The following is a 22,103-nucleotide window of genomic DNA, read 5'->3' as shown; positions in this document are numbered from 1 at the left end:
TGTGCCTGTTCCCTCCGCGGAAAGATTCCAAGGGTTTTATTCAAACCTGTTTACTGTGCCCAAGAAAGAGGGGGTGTGGCCCATCCTGGACCTCAAACGCTTGAACACCTTTGCGCGGGTCCGTCGGTTTCCGGATGGAATCCATCCGGTCCGTGGTGGCATGGCTCCGTCAGGGGGATCTGCTGGCCTCCATCGATATCCGGGATGCATACCTTCATGTACCCATTTGCGAGTCTCATCAGTGATATCTTCTCCATAGGAGGAGGATACAGCGTGCAGAGCTCCTCCGACTTGCAGGGTCAGACATCTGGGCCGGAACATATGCTGAGGGTCTTGAATTACTGAGGGTCCCTCTACCCCTTGCCTGGTGGTCTCCGGTCGGTGGGGTGTTTTTTTCTGCGGATCGCAGGGATGACTCTCCTGCATTGCCTTGTGAGGGTTGTGGGCTGCGCTCTGCGGACCCCTCTAGACCCCCTCTTTGTGCATCCTGTACGCCTGCTCTGCCAGTCACCCGTGCGTTCCATCGGTTGTGTCGGAGTTGGGGGGTGGGTGGTACCGCATTGTCCCTGGTATATTTTTCCTCCTGCCATGGATGGGTTTGTGAGCGCGCCTTGACGCAGCGCCCACCTAGGAAGCCTTGTCAGGGGAGTCCGATGAGGAGGGGGAACTCTCCTCATCCTGATCCGGGTCCTCATCCGACCAGTGAGGATGAGGACCAGTGAGGCTGCGTCTACGCGTCTACGCTCCTGGTCCAGGAACGTGTGACGGTTTCAGCGCTGGTCCGCGCTGTCAGGGAGACCCTTAGAATTGAGGATGTTGCCAGCACTTCCACGTGCAGTTTGGGACGCATAAGAGCAGGCATTCCGCCAAGGTGTTTCCTTACATCTCCTTTTTTGATGAATTCATTTATAAGGAGTGGAAACGGCCTTCCAAGTCCTTTGCGGTTCCGAAGCGGTTCTCCGTTCGCTACCCCTTCAAGGAGGACTTTGTGTCTGAGTGGTCTTCCCCACCGCTGGTGGACCCGCCGGTCTCTCGTTTGAACAAAGCCACGGTTATTCCGGTGGAGGATTCTCCGTCCTTTAAGGATCCTTCGATAGGAAGGCTGAGGCGCTTTTGCGGTCCCTGTACTCTGTCTCGGGCGCTCTCATGCGTCCGGTCTTGGCTTCGGCCTTGGTCTCTCAGACTCTGAGTGGGCTAAAATGTTACATCAGGGTCTTGCGGAGGAGAACATCTCCCCCGCCTTTGTGGGTATCCAGGGTGTCGGTGTCAGCGGTGACACTTCGCCGTTTGCTCTGGCTTAAGTGCTGGTCGGCGGCCCAGGCTTCCAAGAAGGCTCTTCAAGAGTTGCCCTTTACTGGGGACCATCTGTTTGGTTCCACCTTGGATGAGATCATTAAGGATGGGCAGCCTCGGCCTACCTTCTCCGCTCACAAGAGGCGTGTTCGCCCCGCCCTCCGACAAGGGCGGTAAGTTTAACAAATTCTCCTCTTCCCAATCCTCCAAGCGTCCGTGGCAGCCCAAGTCTGCCAAGCCCGCTGCCAAGCCCCAGTCCGCATGAAGGTCGGGCTCCGGGTCCCAGGGTAAGGGGCCGCCTTCGGCTCTTCGGGATTTTTGGCTGGCCCACGTCTCCGACTCTTGGGTCCGGGAGCTGGTTTCTTCGGGCTACAAGATCCAAGTTTCTGTCCAGTCCGGGCAACAGTTTCTTCCCGTCCAACACGCGGCTGTCCCCTTCGGGGTTGGCGGATCTCCATCGCGCAGTGGCGGACCTTTGGTCCCAGGGGGTGATTGTGCCTGTTCCCTCCGCGGAAAGATTCCAAGGGTTTTATTCAAACCTGTTTACTGTGCCCAAGAAAGAGGGGGTGTGGCCCATCCTGGACCTCAAACGCTTGAACACCTTTGCGCGGGTCCGTCGGTTTCCGGATGGAATCCATCCGGTCCGTGGTGGCATGGCTCCGTCAGGGGGATCTGCTGGCCTCCATCGATATCCGGGATGCATACCTTCATGTACCCATTTGCGAGTCTCATCAGTGATATCTTCGTTTTGCGGTGGGGGAGGACCACTTTCGGTTTGTGGCGCTGCCCTTCGCGCTGACGTCGGCCCCACGTGTGTTCACCAAGGTGCTAGCCCCGATTCTGGCGCTGTTGCGTTGTCGGGGGGTTTCGATCGTGGGGTACCTGGACGATCTGCTCCTACGGGCAGAGTCGCATTCTTCCATGGTGACACCTCTGGGGGTCACGGTGCGGTCCTTGGAGGAGTTTGGGTGGCTTCTGAGCCTGCGAAAATCTTGCCTGGTGCCTTCACCACGCCTGGAGTATCTGGGTTTGGTTCTGGACACTGTCGCGGCCCGGGTCTTTCTTCCCCGGGACAAGCTCCTGAAGCTCTGTTCCAAGGTTCAGCTTCTGCGGACTCGCCAGTGGTCGCTCATTCGGGTTTACATGCAGGTCCTGGGTCTGATGGGGGGCCTCCTTCCAGGACCCTGCAGAGGAACATCCTGGTACAGTGGGACAAGTCCCCCCTGTCATTGGACAGGGAGATTCGGATCTCTCGGGTGGCGAGAGCCTCACTGCGGTGGTGGCTTCGATCTCCGGTCTTGGTGCGGCGGAAGTCTTTTCTCCCGGTGCATTGGACGGTGGTCACCACGGACGCCAGCCGCTGGGGTGGGGTCTTGGGCTCCTTGACCGTGCAGGGTCGTTGGTCGCCTGGAGAGTCCCGTCTGTTGATAAATGTGTTGGAATTTCGGGCGTTTCGCCTCTCTCTCTCTCTCCTTCATTGGTGACGTCCCTACCATTCAGGATCTACGATCTGTTGCCTGCGTCCTTCAATGAACGGGAGAGAAAATAGGATTTTTGTACTCACCGTAAAATCCCTTTCTCTCCGTTCATTGAAGGACACAGGCCCCGCCCTCTTTATGGGGTGTACACTCCTAACTGCTTGTTACTAAAACTGGAGACTTGTCAGCAGGTGGGGGTTTGGCCACCGGCAGGGGCCGCCCCTAGGCTGTAATTGGTCTTTAGTTTTGTGCCTAGCGTCCTTCTCCTGCAGGTGGCGATATTACCCTACCATTCAGGATCTACGATCTGTTGCCTGTGTCCTTCAATGAACGGAGAGAAAAGGATTTTATGGGGAGTACAAAAATTCTATTTTTATTGTGTTTTGGGGCATTTAAATACATTTTTCACTACCTTTTGGGGTTTGATAAGGAGCTGCACTAATATCGTGCACCATAAAAATTTGCAACTGCCACCATTTTATTCTATAGTGTATTGGCTTTTAGAATATATATAATGTTTGGGGGTTTAAAGTCATTTTCAGGCCTAAAATGTGGAATATGACATGGGTGCAAAAAATGAAAAAAAAAAAAAGGCTTCAGTCATGAAGGTGTTACCAGCCAGACCAAAGTGGGGTTAAAAAGACATTAAACGCATTTGGGGCCCCTGGCTCTCTTCCTCTAATACAACTGTATATTTTATTTAAATGACCTCACTGCTTTGTGTTGTACTGGAGCTCCTGACATCCCTCACATTCCCTGAAATGTACCGCAGCCAATTAATATGCCTAATAATCCTTTTGTACTGAATCTGTATTTTACCTGTAGCCCATATCCTCTGCACTGGAGTTTGTAAGCATGCCATGTATGTTACATGACAACTGTGCGACAATTGTCTCTGGGTTATGTTAACCCGGTTGTCTGGATTTTTATTGTTTTCTTATTTCTTTTTTGTTTGTGTATAAGTTGTATAACAATTGATAACACCAATAAAAAGCATCTTTAAAAAAAAGACATTAAAAAAAACCAACACTAACCATTAATTATATTTTAGTATTTCCACAATTCTGTATCCGTAATAAATTGCTTTAGTGGATAGCTATAATGACGTTTAGCTTTATTCGAAATACTAAGTTTATCTGTGTGCTCTCAAATGTATTTAGAATGTTTTATCCACGCAAGAAAGTTTAGAGAATTTTTTATGACAGTAAAATGAAACGTCCATTTCTATTAAATATATACCCGACTATGTGGCTAAGCCGAAACATCTGTCAGCAACACGGCTATCCACAAGGGCTTGAAAGGAAGGGGCACTACATTCTACCAGGCAGCACAGAATGAAAGAAAAGGGCATTATAGTCTGATCACCAGGGAATTTACATTTTGCACTGGTGATAATTGGAAAAAACTTGCTTACCAGGGAATGTAACAGCAGTGTCCTACACACAAGGTCGTTTTGTCTACATTTTGCTCCTTATTGTACAAATGTAATGAGAGTCTTTGCTGTGGCTACGGTAAGCATTTGCTTAGCAAGGTGAGGGCTGGTGATATTGAATATGTTAAGTATTAAAAGTAAATGGGACTAGGACTTGGCAATATGATTAAAATCCGTTCTTGTAGAAAATGTTGCTGGTATGTCAATGAAAGAATTTAACATTATCAGCTTTGGCTTGGGTACCTACTACCTTGCCCAGCTTTTGCCCCATAATGAACAGTAACAAACATCTCACTTTAGGGTGTACATTTGTAAACAGGCTGCTTTAGACCATTCAAGGGTCCTTTATTGTCAGGCATGTGTGCAGTGATCCATACCGGCTTATTTTCTTCACATCAGTAGGGCACTCGGATTGAGCACCTTCATATTCATTTTGTGCAGTAGATGCATATATTACAGATGTAGAGTACATGTATTAGGCATTTTATGGCTCCCAAGGTAAAAATTGCCTCATTAAACATTTTAAGCATTATGTAAATAAACCTCACTGTTCTTGGAACATGTTCATTTTTTTTTCTACATATTCATTCTTCAAAGGTAACATTTTCCAACTGTGATATCACTCCTCTCCAGATATTTGCAGTGACCTTGTTGCTTCCAAGATGAAAGGATATTGCATATTATACAGTACAATCATATACTGTATGTTAATGTCAATTGTCTGTTCCCTTTCTCTTTCCTTCTCTCCGCCCTACATGTTTTGCGTTCACATCTCCTCCATTCTGGTCCTTTCTCTGTCTTTTTAAAACAATCACAGAAACATATAATACATGTTTTAGTTTACGTAAACTCAAATTATACTTAAGTTTTTTGTTTTTTTTATATTGCAGGAGCCTTCTTCTTGTATGCAGGATTTGCTTCTCTTGGACTTCTATTCACTTATGGATGCTTACCAGAGACTAAAGGAAAGAAGCTGGAGGAAATTGAATCTCTGTTTGAAAATAGACTTTGTACATGTGGTGCATCTGATACTGATGAGGGGAGGTATATAGAATATATTCGCGTCAAGGGAAGTAATTATCATCTCTCTGACAATGATGCCTCTGATGTGGAATAATTTTCCTTGGCAGATGCATACTAATCATTTAACAGCCGTCTGGAGAAGGACAGCTATAGGTGACCTCACAGTCCTGCTTCTGGTCTGGTCCTCTGAAGAGCTCATAATTACCTTGCCAATGTTTTGTTTGTTACTGGTTAAAGAGTACATTTCACTTAACTGCAAAACAATTATGTGCTAAAAAAGATACGATTGGTCATATTTGGAAAATGGGTTTCTATTTCCCCATACATTTGTTCCCTACACGTTATTTTTAAAATCATGATTTAAGTTAATCACATTATTTAATTTTTTTTAAATGTGACTGTAGGACTCACAGCTACAATTGTAAGATTTCTCATCACCTTACAGAGGCTTACTTTTAAGTCTTCCTTTTGTTAACGCCATAGCTGGAGGTATTACTGTGACATGCACATGATCAAAATGTATAGGCAGAAAATATTGCACATTTTGATCTGGCTGTGATCAGCTAAGGTACAAATAATGTCTTGCAAAAACATTTGTATAGAATTTTGTTTTACGCATGTAATTTATATTTTTAAAAATATTTGTCAAATTACAGATCAGTTGTCCTTTAAAATAATCAGGTAAAGTTAATCATGCAGCAAAACCCTTAATACTAAGAAAAAAAAAATCTCTGTGCCAAAGTGTAACATAATTTTGTTGATCTTTTACACAAACAGCTACCATCACATTTACTGTGTCAACAGTATATTTTTTGTTTACTATGGTTGCTGTGTCAACGCCTTTTTCTGAAAAACAGATCAGACAGACTTTGTGAAACTAATTTAATAACTAATTAATTGTCATCAAAATCCAGATTGCACATTAGGAACTAGTGACACCAAGAGGCACAGTATGTTGGGGGTTGTTTCTAGTGCTTCCATAGATTGTAGGAAACATTACTGCCTTAAAGGGGAATGATGATCAACATTTCTTGTAGAAAACAAATAATCTCAACTCTTTAACGTATTTTAACTTAGGAAAAAGATTTATCGGTTTGTCACTACTTCCTTTCCTCAGAGCTGTTTCATTCTTCTTTTGAGAGGCATTTTTATATCAATTTTATATCCCTTATTTAATGTTTTATGAACTACTTCTAAGAGCTTATTGGCTCTGCAGACAGTATTTCTCTCCAAACCAAACATGGGTCAGTGATGTCTGAGGATATGCAAACAAAGCACCCATAGTGCTACAAGAGATGCTTATGGCCAAAAATCCTACAAACCAGATCGGCAGATAGTACTGTTGCTCAGTTTCCAGTAACACAGGAGACATTGTGTTTGTGCTCTGAAGAGGAGTATAGAAGGCAGTATAAATTGCTGTTGTGCTGATCAGTAGCTAGATAATTTAAAGAAATATAAAACCATAGAAAAATACCACGTATACGCTTATTTTTTTGCTGCTAAATAAGTGTGACCATTTCTCCTTAACGTGCAAGTCCACCAATTTTATTTTAGAATTCTGTCTTTAGTGCTATTCTGGGCTCTTAGAGATTTTCCCTTTTACTCAATGTACCCTGTTTTACTTGTAAAATCAATTTCTTGTAGAACATCATAGGACACAGGATGGTATTCTTAGACCACTGTTAGATTGACACCTGCAGAGATTGAACACTCCTCTCGTTCAGAGCAGGCCTCAGTTTTGTAGCAGGTAATATTAAAAGTGGATTACAAGAAAGAGAAGGGAGGAGCCTATGTCCAATGATGCACTCCAAGAAAAGGATCTTGCAGGATCTCACAGGATTATATTCTTAGGTCACTGGGATTATATTCTTAGGTCACTTAGGTCATCCAGAACTAGTGTAACCAAGGGGATGGGGGAGTTTACTAACAGAGAAATCAAGCCAGCGGGTCCACAACCCCACAGGGCAACAGAGATGGCTCATTAGAATCATGTAGAACCGTGAAGCTGAAGCCAGCATCATCTGAGGCCTGAATGGCCACATGGTAAAACTTAATGAAGTAGGAATGGAAGACCAGGATACATAGTGTGTCCAGATAGGTAAGGAGAAATCTTGCCTCTGGTCATAAGCCAGGCAAATAAGCACTTGAGGTCCCCAATGTAGGTGGGAACCTACCAGGACGATAAACAGCACTGCACTGATGTAGAGAAATAGCAGTTGAGACAGAAATTTCAACACCGCCATTCAGACAATTGAGGGAAATCTCTATAGGATATTACGGAGCAGGACAAAGAGAAGGTGGTACCAAATACTGGATAAGGTGAAGAAGGAAAACTGCTTTTAGGAAGGATCAGGTCCTGGCCTCAAAACAACCTTGGCCTTGTGAAGAACAAGAAAAGGTTCCTTACAGGTGAAGGCCACCATCTCAGAAACTTGCCCTGCTAAAGTGATGGTAATGAGAAGACAACCTTGCAAGTAAGGATAGACAGTGGAAAATTCTTGATGGTTTCAGGGGGTGGCTTAGAAAGACCGACAGAACCTAGATTAAGTTCCATGGAGTCACTAGGAAAAAAAGTGCAGAACAATGAGTGACCCCTAAACGAAGGCCTCCACAAAAGAGTGAAGGGCAAGCGGCCTTTGCAAGGGAACTGCTGAGGCCAAGATTGGACCCTTGATGACCCTCATTAATCCAGACCGGGTTGAAGAAAAACAGGATTTTCCCATGGAGAACATACTGAGATTGAATCCCCATCATGCACCAAGTGGCATACGTTAACAAGTGCAACAGACTTAATAAGAAGACGGTTACCTAACCTTTAGAGCATAGGGAAGACCGAATCTGGTTGGCCCCTCTGCCTTAGGACCTAGGCTTCATAAGCCAGGTCACTAAGTCAGTGACCAAGAAGCAGATTGAGAAATGTTTATCGCCTGAGGACACTAGCAAAAAACTGAGACTTAAGTATACTATATACGCATGCAGCAAATTCTGGTCTGTTTTTTAGGAACTTCGCATCGTGGGTGCCCCTGTCGGCACCCTTCCATCCGGCATCCCTCGATCAGCTGATTGAAGGAGCAGGTTGGAAAATTCTCAGCTGAATGGAGCTAACAGCCAATCAGTTGGCCTCTGTCAGAATAGTATAGAAACAGCGGGGGATCCTCAATCGATGCTTTTGAGCGTTGATGGAGGAATCTGTTCTGAATTTTTGTGCAGCCCGCAGGCTTTGCACATTTTTTTTTTTCTTAAACGTAACCACAGAACTCCACCCAGTTTTTTTTTTTGTCCAGAGGAATGGTATAGATAGAAAGAAATAGTATAATGTTTGAATTTCTATAGTTCTGTATGTGCAGATCTATCCCTTTCTCCATACCAGCCATGTCAGTTTCTTCATGGCTTTAGGTTGATATAACACTTTAGGATGTTGCATGCCATCAATTTTATTCTATTTTTCAGTTATTGGAGATTCTACACTCATGTCTAAAATAACATGGCAAGTCCAAAGGCTAAAGCGAGCCATACACTATACAATCTGATTGTGCCGTATCCTTTTAGACATACCACCAACTATGTAGTGCAAGGGCCAGCCTTAATTAATACAAATTGAATGGAATGTGTAGATGTGTCCTTGTATTATATAGCTTTGGTAAATCTAAAGAAAATTGTAAGTGTTTGGGTGAAGTTCTACATTAAATTAAATTTGTTCATTTTAGTTTAGGAGAATTATGGGATTAATACAAAAAACAAAACCTACTGGAATTTATGCTGCAGCATCCTTGTGACACTGTAGCTGTCCCGTGCTGGCTCTAAAACCAAGAGCTGACATTACTTCATTGCCGATCAGTCAGCTCTTGGTCTGCTCAAAGCAGAGAACAATGGCTGTCAGTCACTGAACCCCGCTCTCTGCTCCTCCAGCAGTCATTAGAGCAAGCAATAGCCCGCTATCAGCGGACTTTGGGTCATGGGTACATTGATAAATGTACTCCTTTGACCCAGCAGAGAATAGCCAAAAAAAATGGTTTGGCCATACTTCTCATTTACCTGTCTGTCTTACTCTAAATACCAACATTAACAAAGGCTAATTCAGCTGCTTTGATGTCAGATAATGGACAACTTAAAATCTATTACATGATGCATTTCCTAAATATATTCACAGGTGCTGTATTAATACATTGAGTGTCAAAAGTTTCTTTAAAACCTTGCATAATAAATCAAAGATAGAATCTGAGTATAGAAGGAACAACTGTGTATAAAAAAATGTACCACAGATAACTGTACTGAAAATATGTTGCCAAGAGGCAGGACTATGTGGATTAGATTGGTTTGAAAGCAAGCCAAGTTCCGTCATCCCAGATGTTACAAGGTTTCTAGCTGCTATAACTGAAACACAAATATTGTTATTAAAAATTTGCCAATTAACTAGTTAATAAACAACCAAAAGATACAATTGTGCAAATAAAAATAACGTGTGAATCCCCCAGGGGACCCCATGCATGTAACACTCAGTCCCATTTTGATCTGATATATTTCAGAATAAAAGCACATTGTTATCACTGTCAGAGCTGGCTTTAGCTCCACCCAGGACTGAAGCGTAAAATATTGGCATTCCGATGGGGGAGATACAGCCAGCACTTGGGGCCCCATCCTCTCTCCCCTGCGTTCAGAGTAATGGGACTATGATCAGGTAATTCAGAACAGTAGGATTCATCTGGATTACCGGATTACAGCCCCACCGGAGTGCTGTCTACTCTCTGTTCCATGTCCTCTCCCTTTCATTCCTCCCTTTATCAGTGTCTCTCCTTCTCCCCAGAAGCTTCACTCATTTAGCACAGCAGGAGGATGGGAGCCTGTCTGCAAGAGGTGCCTGTGTACATGATTCCCCCTACTCATGCTGCTGTTCTCCAAATCTGTCTGGCTCCCCAGCAGCTTCATGCACTACCAATAACCGTCTTCTTTTTTCACTGGAAGCCACAGCAGTTACATGAATGAATGAGCAGTGCTGTGAGTAACTACATGTCTCTGCTGCTCATTCACTTTTGTTTTTTTTTGCGAGCAGGGTGAATTTTATGAACACCGGAGCCTTTCGCTTATCCCCTTACTCTGTTGTGGTGAGTGAGTGGCACCTGCTGGCAGAGACGAGCACTGTCAAATACACTATCCATCTTCTTCCTAGCAGCCTGGTAGGTTAGCCATGGGGGAAGGGGCAGGGTGTCAAGCTGTCCAACCATGCTGCACAGCAAGCACAGCACTGATTAAATAAATGGAACCAAGTGTGATATGTACTGGATCCCCGGAGAAAAGGTTCCGGTTGAAAACGATATTTGTAGCAATACGTCTTTTAGGATCTTTTCATCATTCTGAAACAGGATACCAGTACTATATGATGAGGCTACTCCGTTATTCCACCATGTAAAAGTTTGGGATTTGTTTCCAACTCCTTATGTTTCTGTTGAACAACGCTGGTCAGAAATCTTATTGCAGGACAAACATTCCAATTTTTTTATATCACATATTAGTCCATATTAGGGTCCATCCTCTCATATATCATGCTGTATTTTATTGCAATGGGTTAACTTCCATTGAGCTTCAGTGGACCAACTCTCATAACACTCATAGCTCTATTGTACACAATAGTGACGAGGATCCACTGAAGAGTGACACTCCTCTGAAGACCTTCACCTTAAAGTGGAGCTATACCCAAATGTTAACATAAGGATAATGTAATCTTAACAGCCTTGCTAGCATAGATGGATGCATGATCAAAGACTAACAAATAGAATAGCAAAAAAACTCAATTTTTTTCCTTGCTTAAAGTGGAATTTTACCTTTTAAAAAAAATGCAAGGAGGAAGACTTTTTATTACAGAAAAGACAGTGTGACCCTTTCGATATGTCTTCCTGCTTGCAATTTATATTTGTTTACCTGCCTGCTCACAATCTTATTGGAGTATATACTAAGCTGTGCATGCTCAGCTCAGTGGGCATTCTTGACATGTCTTTGTGCCGGGATAAATTATCTCCTGCGCACATTACATCATCCCCGACCGGCCAGTTAAGATTGCTAAAGATGCCTAACCTAAAAAAAAGCCCAGACAAAGATGCCGGTGAGAGAGCTTACAAACATTACATTGCTGGAGGGAAGGTGAATATAGAGATCTTAAATTTCACTTTAAAGAAAATCTTGGTATCAACGTTGGCCACATGCTTAAAGGACTGGGCACTTGGTCATATGACTTCTGGTGAAGGCGAAACCACTGATTCTTTACTTCTCTAGCATTCACATAACAAAGTGCCAAAGCTTTCATGAATGGGCTATTTACTGAAGGAAAAAGTATTTCAGCTTTTCTGTTTCTTCTCAGTTATTCCATTCAGTTAAACTCTCCGAGTCTCTGCAGTCTTTTGTAAGGAGCTGTAATATGGCAGTAGTAGGCACAGGTTTATGGTACAGTCCAAGAAAGAAAAAAAAAACAAGTTCAAAATCGGATATCAAGTCTCTACAGACATTTAAATACACAGGCCAAGGCTTCTGTCATATAAAAATTCTAACCAGTAATTTTAAAAACTACTTAGATCAGCTTTTACCTAATAATTATGACCACATTTAGCTTAATATAGCTATTAAGAGAGAAATCTAAATAGGCTTTTATGTCAAATATAACAATATTTTCATAGAATTGTATAACATTTGTCTGTCGTTTGAATCTGATAAAGTGATGACACTGGGCTAATGTGTAACCTCATCAAAATGACCCATACTGTTATGTCAGGGCAGCCCACACATCAGCTTGGCTTTAATATTTTGTTATATGCGCTTCTCAACAGCTGTAGTTATTCTGCAGAATATCAGAAGCTACTAAGTAGGTTGAAAGCTTATAGAACCAATAATAGAATAAAAACATACCGCACAATAAACTACAATAAATCCGGTGTGTGTATTCATTACAATTGCAGATCAGCAGCAGTGTTGCATATACAAAAACATATGTATTTTGAAAGAGTTGTATATTTGCCATTTTTGTTAATACAATGTGATACTTTTTTATGAACAAATAGATCCATAAAATTGAAGGGTTTTCCTATAGTTAAAGCGAAACTCCAGGCAAAGTGCTAAATAATTAGAATAATTTAGCTGATGAAAGGGTTTGTATAGTCAGATTTTCCGAGCTCTGCCATACTTCACAGCCAAGAAGCATCATTCTTCTGCTTCCTGGCTTAGCTTTCTCTGCTGTTTGGACTTAGGTGATGATGCTGATTCCTTGTCCAGTAAGCAGGCTGAAGGTGAACGCTCCATTGCTGAACCAGGAAATGGGTAGATGTGCGTAAATCACAAGATTAGCTTTACAGAAATAATATTTGGGCAGGTAGAACAGTAAACGTATATGTATTGAAACTGTGTTTGGCTGTTTGCCACGAGTGCTACTTTAAGTAACTCCACTCAAGGTAAAAAGCAAAGACGTTAAGGTAGCAGTATACTTCTATGATGCTCAACTAGGGTGGAGGTCTCCTTTAACTTAGAAAAACTCTTTGATTTAAACATGTCAGGAATAAAAACTTGCAGCTGTTTGCTGTTGTCACAGAGATAATGACATATATGGTTAGTATTTTATTTGAATGTTAAACATCTGAGCTAACTATCTGTTTTATTATACATAGATTGCAGTATTTTTGTATTTTATTACATTCATGGTCTACATAAAAATTCCTCATCGTTTGCAAAAGCTTGTGTACATATACACAATGTGGGGAATTAATCAAGACTGGAGCAAACAGAATCTAGAGCAGTTACCCATGTAAACAATCAGTTTCTCTTCAGTTCAGATTTGAAAATGAAAGAGAGAAGCCGATTGGCTGCCATGCACAGCTGCACCAGATTTTTTCTGCTCCAGTTTTGATAAATTTCCCTTAATGTATACGCAGAACAGTCTGAATATTGTGACAAAGTAGCAATTACCGCAAGCAAAAAAACGGGGCATTCAGCAATCTTTCATACTCATAGAACTTGGACAATGATGATGTTTCTACTATGCTTGGCAGGGAAAATAAACTATTCTACTCAACCAAAGTAATGTTTGGTTCTTAAAAATGTAATTTATTATTTGTTGGTATAAAATATACTGTACCAGGCCAGAAGCAGAGAATATACATTGTGTGCTTTATGGCTAAATCTGTATTTTTGCAGGTACAGTTTATGAAAAATATGTAGCTGCAATGTGAAAAGTTTCTGTCCTCTTAAATTGCAATTTAATGTAATATATTTGTTTTATACTACATTTTAATAGCCTTGTGTACAGTATCGTATCCCTTCTTAAGTGAAATAGGTTGTGACAGTGTTATGTCAGCAAACTCTGACTGTATGTTTCATATACACCGTTTGTGTACTTCAGGGTAAATTAATTCAACACTATGTCAGAGAGAAGAGAGATCCTTCTGCCTCTACTGTATGTTTCACTTAGAAAAGTTATTTTCCTTTTACAGTATGTGCTATCAGCACAGTGGTGTTTTGTATCAAAGTGTCAATGGTGTATGAATTATATGAAAGTAATTTAGTAACCTAGTAAATAAAGAAAATACTGTTCATATAAACACTCTTGTATGTCAGTAGTTTTTTATCGCCAGTTACGGAGGGGTTGTGCCAAGTGCGGACCTACTAACCCAGGTGACAGGGTCTCTTAATGAGAATAAGATAATTTTGGCTAGACTTAGGCTTGGCACTACATTTCTGAGATATCCTAACCACAGACCAGAGGGCCTATAGAAATGCACAGCTCCATTTTATGAGGTTAGTATACTTCCATCATCTCTAGTGAAATTAATATTGTTTAGTTATGGAGAGAGCAGTGAAAGGTTAGATTGTCTGTCAGGTATTTTACTGCTGTGCCTTTTCAGAACATGTTATTTTAGATATGAAATGCAGTTTCCTCAGAGATGATTTTTCTTCACTTACTGGTCTTCATGCAATGACCTGGACAGGAAAAAAGGGAAATCTGCCTCATAGCGATACATAGAGAATAAAATCATAATAGAACCTTTAACCCTTTTTTTATTTCGCATGAAATGTATTTTTATTGCTGCCTGTGTCACTCTTAGGGGGAAAACTTGAGCGTGCATAACTATTCACCCCCCACCCCAAAGTCTATACCTTTGCAGCAATTACAGCTCTGCACGTCTCTTGGGCTACATCTCTTTAAGTTTGGCACATCTAGCACCTGGGATTTTTGCCCATTCTTCAAGGCAAAACTGCTCCAGCTCATTCAAGTTGGATGGGTTTTTCTGGTGTACAGCAATCTTTAAGTCATGCCACAGATTGTCAATTGGATTGGGGTCTGGGCTTTGACTAGGCCATTTTAAGACATTTAAATGTTACCCCTTAAACCACTTGAGTATTGCTTTAGCAGTATGCTTTAGTGTCATTGTCCTGCTGGAAGGTTTTCATCAAGAATGTCTCTGCATTTAGCACCATCCATCATTCCTTCAAGTCTGACCAGTTTGCCAGTTCCTGCCAATGAAAAACATTCCCACAGCAGGTTGCTGCCACCACCATGCTTCACTGTGGGGATGATGTTCTCGGACTGATGAGAGGTCTTGGGTTTGTGCCAGACATGTCATTTTCTTTGAAGGTCAAAAAGCTCAATTTTAGCCTCTTCTGACCAGAGTACCTTCTTCCATATGTTTCGGGAGTCTTCCACATGCCTTTTTCCGAACAGCAAACGTTACTTTTTTCTGCAAACAATGGCTTTTTTTATGGCCACTCTTCCTTGAAGGCCATTTCTGTGGAGTGTGCAGCTTAAAGTGGTCCTATGGGCAGATACTCAAATCTTCGCTGTGGCGCTTTGCAGCTCCCTCCGGGTTATCTTGGGTCTTTTTGTTGCCTCTCTGATTAATGCCCTCCTTGCCTTCTCCATGAGTTTTGGTGAGTGGCCCTCTCGGCAGGTTTGATGTGGTGTGGTGTGGTGTGGTGTGGTGTGGTGAAGCTGGCCAAACACTACTTGTTTCCAGAGTGTTCAAAGGATTTTCTAATAGTTAATAGGGTCAAATTGATTGATTTCAACCGTAGTAACAAAACAAAACAAAAATGTCTTGAACAAAATTCAAACAGTGAATGTGGTTTTCATTTGGGAAATGCCATTAATTTCCAAAATCACATGTAAAACCAAAAACAGTTTCAAATGAATGTTCTGATGAGATTTTTCATATGAACGCTTGTACAAAAATCTACCAGTGTATGGCCAGCTTTATTCTTTCCATTTTTTTAATAATGGATTTAATGGTGCTCCGTGGGATGCTCAAAGTTTTCGATATTTGTTTTATAACCCATCCCTGATCTGTACTTCACAACTTTGTCCCTCACCTGTTTGGAGAACTCCTTGGTCTTCATGGTGCCGCTTGCTTGGTGGAGCCCCTTGCATAGTGGTGTTGCAGACTCTGGGGCCTTTCAGAACATGTGTGTATATATACTGAGATCACATGACACTTTGCACACAGGTGGTCTTTTTTTAACTAATTATGTGACTTCTGAAGGTGATTGGTTGCCCCAGATCTTATGCAGCGGCTTCATAGCAAAGGGGAAAACACATATGCACGCACCACTTTTCCGGTTTTTATTTTCTGTAATTTCTTTAACCACCTGCTGTCCGACCGTTGTAATTAAATGGCCGGACAGCGGCTTCTTGAATGCCGTCCCATCCCCTCCCACTCATGCCCGCCGCCTAGCGGGAATTCAGCCTGCACTATAAACAGCCAGCGATGGCTGTTTACATACAAGTGTTTGGGCGTCTGTAGAGACTTGTAATATGCGGTCGGGTGTGCGGGCCCCCCCCCCTCTGTCGCAGCCGCTGCTGGCGATCCCGGGCTCCGCTGTTCCTGGTGTTAGCCCGGGACCAGCACAGCAGCTCTGCGACCAGAGATCAAACGGAGCTCAGTACACGAGCTCCGTTTGATCTCATCTTCTGAATGCAGGCAGTGATGTGTATTACATCACTGCCTGCAGTCAGTGTCACTCTCCAGCTACAGAAACCGGAGAGAAGCTGGTGAAGCAGGCGTTTGCTTCATCAGCTTCTCTGGGGGTCCCAGGTGACATTAGGGGTCTTAACCACTTGAAGACCGGTGGACGTCTTAAGACGCCCTCCCACTCCTAGCAGACTTCCGTCCGGCCGTTCACAAACGGCCATGGACGGAAGGTGGTTAAAGACCCCTGATGTCTCCATGAAGAGGACCTGTCACTGCAAATTGATTGCAATAAAGTTAAGTGAGAAAAAAAAGGTTTAAAAAATTAAAGTTACAAAAAGATATAAAAAAATTTAAAGTCACATATAAAGGTAATAAAAAAATGTAAACTTTTTTTGAAGTCCCCCGCCCCCCACATAAACATGCGTTGTGTGCGCCTAAGTGCGTAAATGACGATTGCATCCATTACGCCGCACATGTTACATATCGCCGCGAACGTCGCAGTGAGAGCAGTCTAGGGCCATTAATCACTGATAACACTAAACTGATGAGCAGTAAAAGCTTTTAAAGTGTCGCCAATGGCCAATTTTGGGTATGGTAGTTTTTGCGAGTTCGCGGACGCACGCAATTTTTTAACTTGACATGTTTGGTGTCTATTTACCTGACGTGACCCCGACTTTTATATTTTGCCAAAAATTTGGGTAATATTTAACTGTTTTATAACATAACGTAGGGAAAACCGTTTTTTTTTTCAAAATTGTTGGTACCTTTTTCATTATATAGTAATGGTGGTATAGTGGTGATTAAATAGCATAAGGCTTATCTTTTATTTGAGGAGGGCTCTTTGAGATGACATAGGAAGTGTGGAGAGGACATAGGTCAGCGCTGAATTTCTGATTAAGATGAATCTGTATATTGTGGACTATTTAAAATATAACAAAGCACTTTCAATTGTAAATTTACCAGACCAAAAGGGGCAAACAAGGTAAGTTTTTTTTTGTTGGAGTTTACATGCCGTCTGGTTTTCCAGCTGATCTGCTTCTCTAGAGACACTCGATCGCTTGTATTAGCAGCTGTCACTGCCGCTGCCGGTCCCAAGATCCGATGCAGCCGGGACTGGAGATCAAAGGGAGTTCAGTATACGGTCTCCGTTTGATCTCCTCTCAGTCCCCGAATGCAGGACATTCAGTGTCACTCTCCAGCTACATAAGCTGATGAAGCAGATCTCTGCTTCATCAGCTGGCTTGCCCCTCCCCCCACCACCACCCAGAGAGGAAGAAGAGGGCATGAGGACAGAGCACATCACCACTGTAAGTCCCTTTTCTTACCCTTTTCTGACCTCGGCACTGTGTCACATTACTGACCTTACTGCGTCACATTACTGACCTCTGCACTGCGTCACATTACTGACCTCCGCACTGCGTCACATTACTGACATCCGCATTGCGTCACATTACTGACCACCGCACTATGTGTTACATTACTGACTTCCACACTGCGTCACATTACTGAACTCCACACTGCGTCACATTACTGACCTCAGCACTCTGCGTTTATTATTATCGCTCCCTCCGTCCCTCTGCTGGGCCTGACCGGCTGCACCGAACAATCGGGACCCAAAGCAGAGGCTGCACTGTAATCAGGCAAATTAGGCGGCCGTCTCGGCTCACGCAGGGGCTTTGCAGCTGCCTAATTTGTGTAAGTACAGACCACCCAAGGCTGGTGGGCCAGAAGGAAGGGCCAGGTGAGTGCGTTGTACCCCGGGGGAGAGTCAGGGGGGCAGTGGACACATAGGCAGTGACAGAGGAAAGGGGTGGCACAGTAGCAGTGGAAGAGCCAGATGAGGGGGGGGGGGTGTATTTGTTTCTTATGGTTCCCGCCCCCCCCCCCCCCCTCTCGATATGGCACATATCCATATCGGGAATTCTGGGCAAGTAACTCAAAACCTATTTTGAGTTACTTGCTTTTAGATCGGCCAGACAACTGTGGAACTAGTATTTCCAAAATTACAGCTCAGCAACTGCAGCCCTTTTATGTACATCAGCACATTTCTTTTAAAATGATCTTGATATCGTCTAAACCATAATTTTGCTTAATACATCAAATCTTAGCATCTGTAGAGGCAGGCTAGAAACAGTGGTGAAATAACCATTGATACCTTCTACATGAACTGGAGATTGGTCTAGCTCACAAAATAAACTTTTAAATACATGCAGTATTTTTTTTAAACTAAAACCATGTATACCATGTGATTAGTATGCCACTATGTGTTCAATGTGGTCTACTTGTTGTCAATGTGGTATACTTAGCAAATCTATAGCAGAGTGTTCCATATGCTTACCATGTCTTTGACAGTGCCGAACACATTGCATGTGTACTTAGAATGTCTTCAGTAGAGAATCTCTTATGCATTAGCATGTTTCACACATACTACAGTATGTGGCAATATGTTAGGTTTTAGTTCAGGTAGATCTGTGCTGTTAGTTTTCAGCACATAGAACTGTACCCCTTACCTAAGGCCAGACTGATATTAGCCATCCTTGTAACACTAACTCATCCTTAAAGCTGAACTCCATGCAGATATAATGGACAACAAAGAATGTATCACTGTTATTAGTAATACATAATGAAATGGGGTTTGTTTCCCAGTATAAGTACCTTATTATGACCTGGTATCACCCTCTTGCACTTTCTGTACAGCCAGGTTCGAGTATAAGAGGGAGGAGCAGTAGAAGAAACCAATAGGAGAATGACCTCTCTGGCATTGACCTTGACACAGGGAGTGTTGCCAAAATCTGCAGAAGAGCATCAATGTTTGGTTACGTGTCTTTGTTGCATACACTGATGGCACATGATGACCATGGATTATAATACTTTTCTTTTTCCATAACGCCAGTTCATCTTCAACACCACCCTACATGTTTCTTATATAAAATGTAACACAGATCTTAAACTCTTCCACAAAGATGGAGATCCAGATAACCCTGTCTTATGCTCAGCAAACTGACAGTTCAGATCTGTTATACAAAAGTCCACAAACAGGATGTAGACAGACAATCTAAAGTACTGCTCAGGATAATGGGCCATATAGTTTGGTCTGTTCTTTCGGTCAGTAACAGTCTTGACTTTCGCTAGTGAAACTAGTGCCCATAAAATGTTGCTTCCTGTTTTATTATAGGGTCTGAATGCTGTATGGAGTTCACTGAGCTGCTTCGATTTATTGCCTGCCCCATATCACAATACCAAGGATGTGAGCCCACTAACAAGCAGTTGGCATGGGATCTCCAGGCCTCAGAGTCTAAGGGCCAGCCAGTATTCCCCAAGAGACCCCCTCATGGACTTTTGGTTCATCCTGCTCAACACACAGGACAAGGAGCATGCAAAAGCATACTTGCACCCCTGGTGAAGCTGAGACGCCAATGGAGAAGGAGATCCAGAGGACAGGCCAAAGGTCAGGGCAGGCAGCAGACAAACAAATCTGAGGGACAAAGCTGGGGTCAGTATATAGAAGGTCTATCCATGGAAACAGATAGCGGAACAAGGGCAAAGGCACAGGCGGGAGCTTGGCAGGGCCTTTTTTTTTTCTCCTGTTGAATCTGTCCCCTGATGACTGGGGATCTGTTAACTGGCAGAAGGATTGGAAAGAAGCCGTAAGAAATGTTCACAAAGCACAGATTCACAGAAAGACTGAAGCAGGGAGGTGCATGCAGTGCAAATTCCTCTTCAGCAAACAGCACAGTAATGATATTTCTAAATCCTGACGCACAGGGGTTGATTTACTAACCTTATAAACACACCACGAACAAGTATACACCTCTGCAGTGTGTTCCCTTCCAGCATGATCTATGGGTGGAATCTAAACACCTTTGTAGTGTGTACACACCCAGCAGGTGTGTTGTGCAAAGCCCTGCATGAATTGCAAGGTAATGTGGTGTAAATTAGCTCTATGTTGTGTTGCTTACGTTGATGAATGCAGGAATGTAAATGCATGAGCTAACCATTTTTGTCTAAACTGTGAAGCAGCATTATATATGCATCATGTGCATGATTTTTCCATATATGGCATTAGTGGAAATATGCTTTTAGAGACTTTTTGGTTGATAAATACGTTTTGCTGTGTAAAAATCACACGCACCTGGTGCGTGCGTGTGTTTAGGTTAGTAAATCACCCCCACAATCTCACAGGCAGCAGTGCCTTAGATCTCACATTGCAGATACTGTTTGTCTTCAAATTAATTTGCAGTGACTATAAGACTAATGCAATTTACATTTCTCAATGTAGTGTCAGGACACTCAAACAATTAAAAAGAATGAAAAACATGTTTTCTTAACTTGATTACAGATGTGAGTTGCATAAGTAGGCTCGGGTCCAGTCCAGTTCTCAACAGGACTCCACCTATAGTCATGTCATACTGCAGGCTGCTGAGTTGCAAAGGTCATGATGGCATCCTTCCCATCACAAAGCACATTTTTTTGTCTCATTTTAAAGTGTTGAAAGCAATAACTCGGTAATGTAATGTGACTTTTAAGTTTGGAGGCACTGCTAAAGCTTCATTCCAGACCAGAGCTAATCGGTCAGAGCAGCTAATTTTATTTCTCTGTTGTAGGTGAATTTTTAATTTCATTTCCAGTTGTAGTACAATCTAAGCTAATAGCTTGATACAAAAATTCAATATGTGCTCACTATTGGCTGTATACAGCTATGAGGCTATAGGCACAGGAGTGTCTAGGCAACCTCACATACCAGGAAGTGCACCTCTTTTTTTTCATGAGTAGTTCAAGACAAATAGAAACATTTTTATAGGGTATTGCTTAGGCAAAATATCCTAGAACACAACAAATCATCATTGTTTAAGGTCACATCAACTTTCAGAGTTTGTGTTAGAAGCAAGCAAAATACATGCTTCTAGGGAAAATGAGTTATATAAGAGATGCTTTGAGTTGGTTTTATGCATTCACATTGACTTTCTTTCACATAGTTTTATTGAACTTTCACATGAATACACTCAGGATGGTCCCGTGGGGTCATGGCATAAAAAATTGCATTCAACAAAAACAAATTATTTAGTATAACAAATCAGTGAGCTGTTAAACAGAGCTGGAAGTCATGGCCTCAAGCAGTCTAAAAGGAGAGTAGATAAGACACATTGGGGGAATTTATCAAAACTGGAGCAGACAGAATCTGGAGCAGTTGCTCATGGCAACCAACCAGCTTCTCTCCTATTTGTTCAGTTAAGCTTTGAAAATGAAAGATGGATGCTGATTTTGTCTGCTCCAGTTTTGATAAATTCCCCTCATTGACTTTCTTTGTGGGGTTGGGACCAGTTCACAGTAGAAAGAGAAAACAGTTTTACTTACAAAGCCAAATTCTGACATAAGGAAGCCCAAGCACACCAGTTTTATGTTCTTTCAATGTAGAGATGAGGTTATATGAGCTGTAATTCTCATGAACAATTCAAAAATATGTAGGACTACATTACCACAAATATTGGGTTATTTATATATAAATATTGCTTCCTTGCGTACACCCTGATGTTGGGAATTCTAACTAGTTCCACCACTGTAATGAGGCCCCAACATGTTTGGCTACTAATTTAAATTGAAATTTAACATTTCAAACTTGATAAAATGGGAATCTCTAAAGCCTATTTTGGGGTCTAACCACAATATGGCAGTTCCATAAGCTTTTTGTGCTCCCATTTTACGATCCTGCTGCAGGGCCTGTACACCTCTGCTCTTCATCAGGTATGAATTCTCATGTGTTGGGACCAGAGTAGGTCTGAGAAACTGTCCTGGAGATCCCCAATATATCAGATGTTGCCTTTTCTTCTTTCTTTCTTTTTTTTTTTGCCAAGACAAGGGAAATCAGAAACTGGCCTGATCCAAACACACTGACCGCAAGGGCCTTAACATAAAAAGTCCATCACCTCTGCTTTTCAA

At 42.5% G+C, this 22,103-nt stretch overlaps 1 protein-coding gene across 1 annotated transcript in view; it reads left to right on the top strand.

The window, feature by feature from the left end:
• SLC2A13 (solute carrier family 2 member 13) overlaps nucleotides 1-5,459 on the top strand; it is a 137,372-nt gene extending 131,913 nt beyond the window's left edge. The window contains exon 10 of the mRNA XM_018552510.1: nucleotides 5,094-5,459. Within this exon, the coding sequence (XP_018408012.1) occupies nucleotides 5,094-5,320 (227 nt within the window). The 3' untranslated portion in view covers nucleotides 5,321-5,459. The remainder of the gene's footprint in view (nucleotides 1-5,093) is intronic.
• Nucleotides 5,460-22,103: the final 16,644 nt, after the last annotated feature.

This window comes from Nanorana parkeri, unplaced genomic scaffold, assembly GCF_000935625.1.
Source record: "Nanorana parkeri isolate BGI_ZX_2015 unplaced genomic scaffold, ASM93562v1 scaffold90, whole genome shotgun sequence".
Taxonomy (NCBI): domain Eukaryota; kingdom Metazoa; phylum Chordata; class Amphibia; order Anura; family Dicroglossidae; genus Nanorana; species Nanorana parkeri.
The sequence above is the reverse complement of the archived record's forward strand: the minus strand, read 5'-3'. Positions and strand labels throughout refer to the sequence as shown.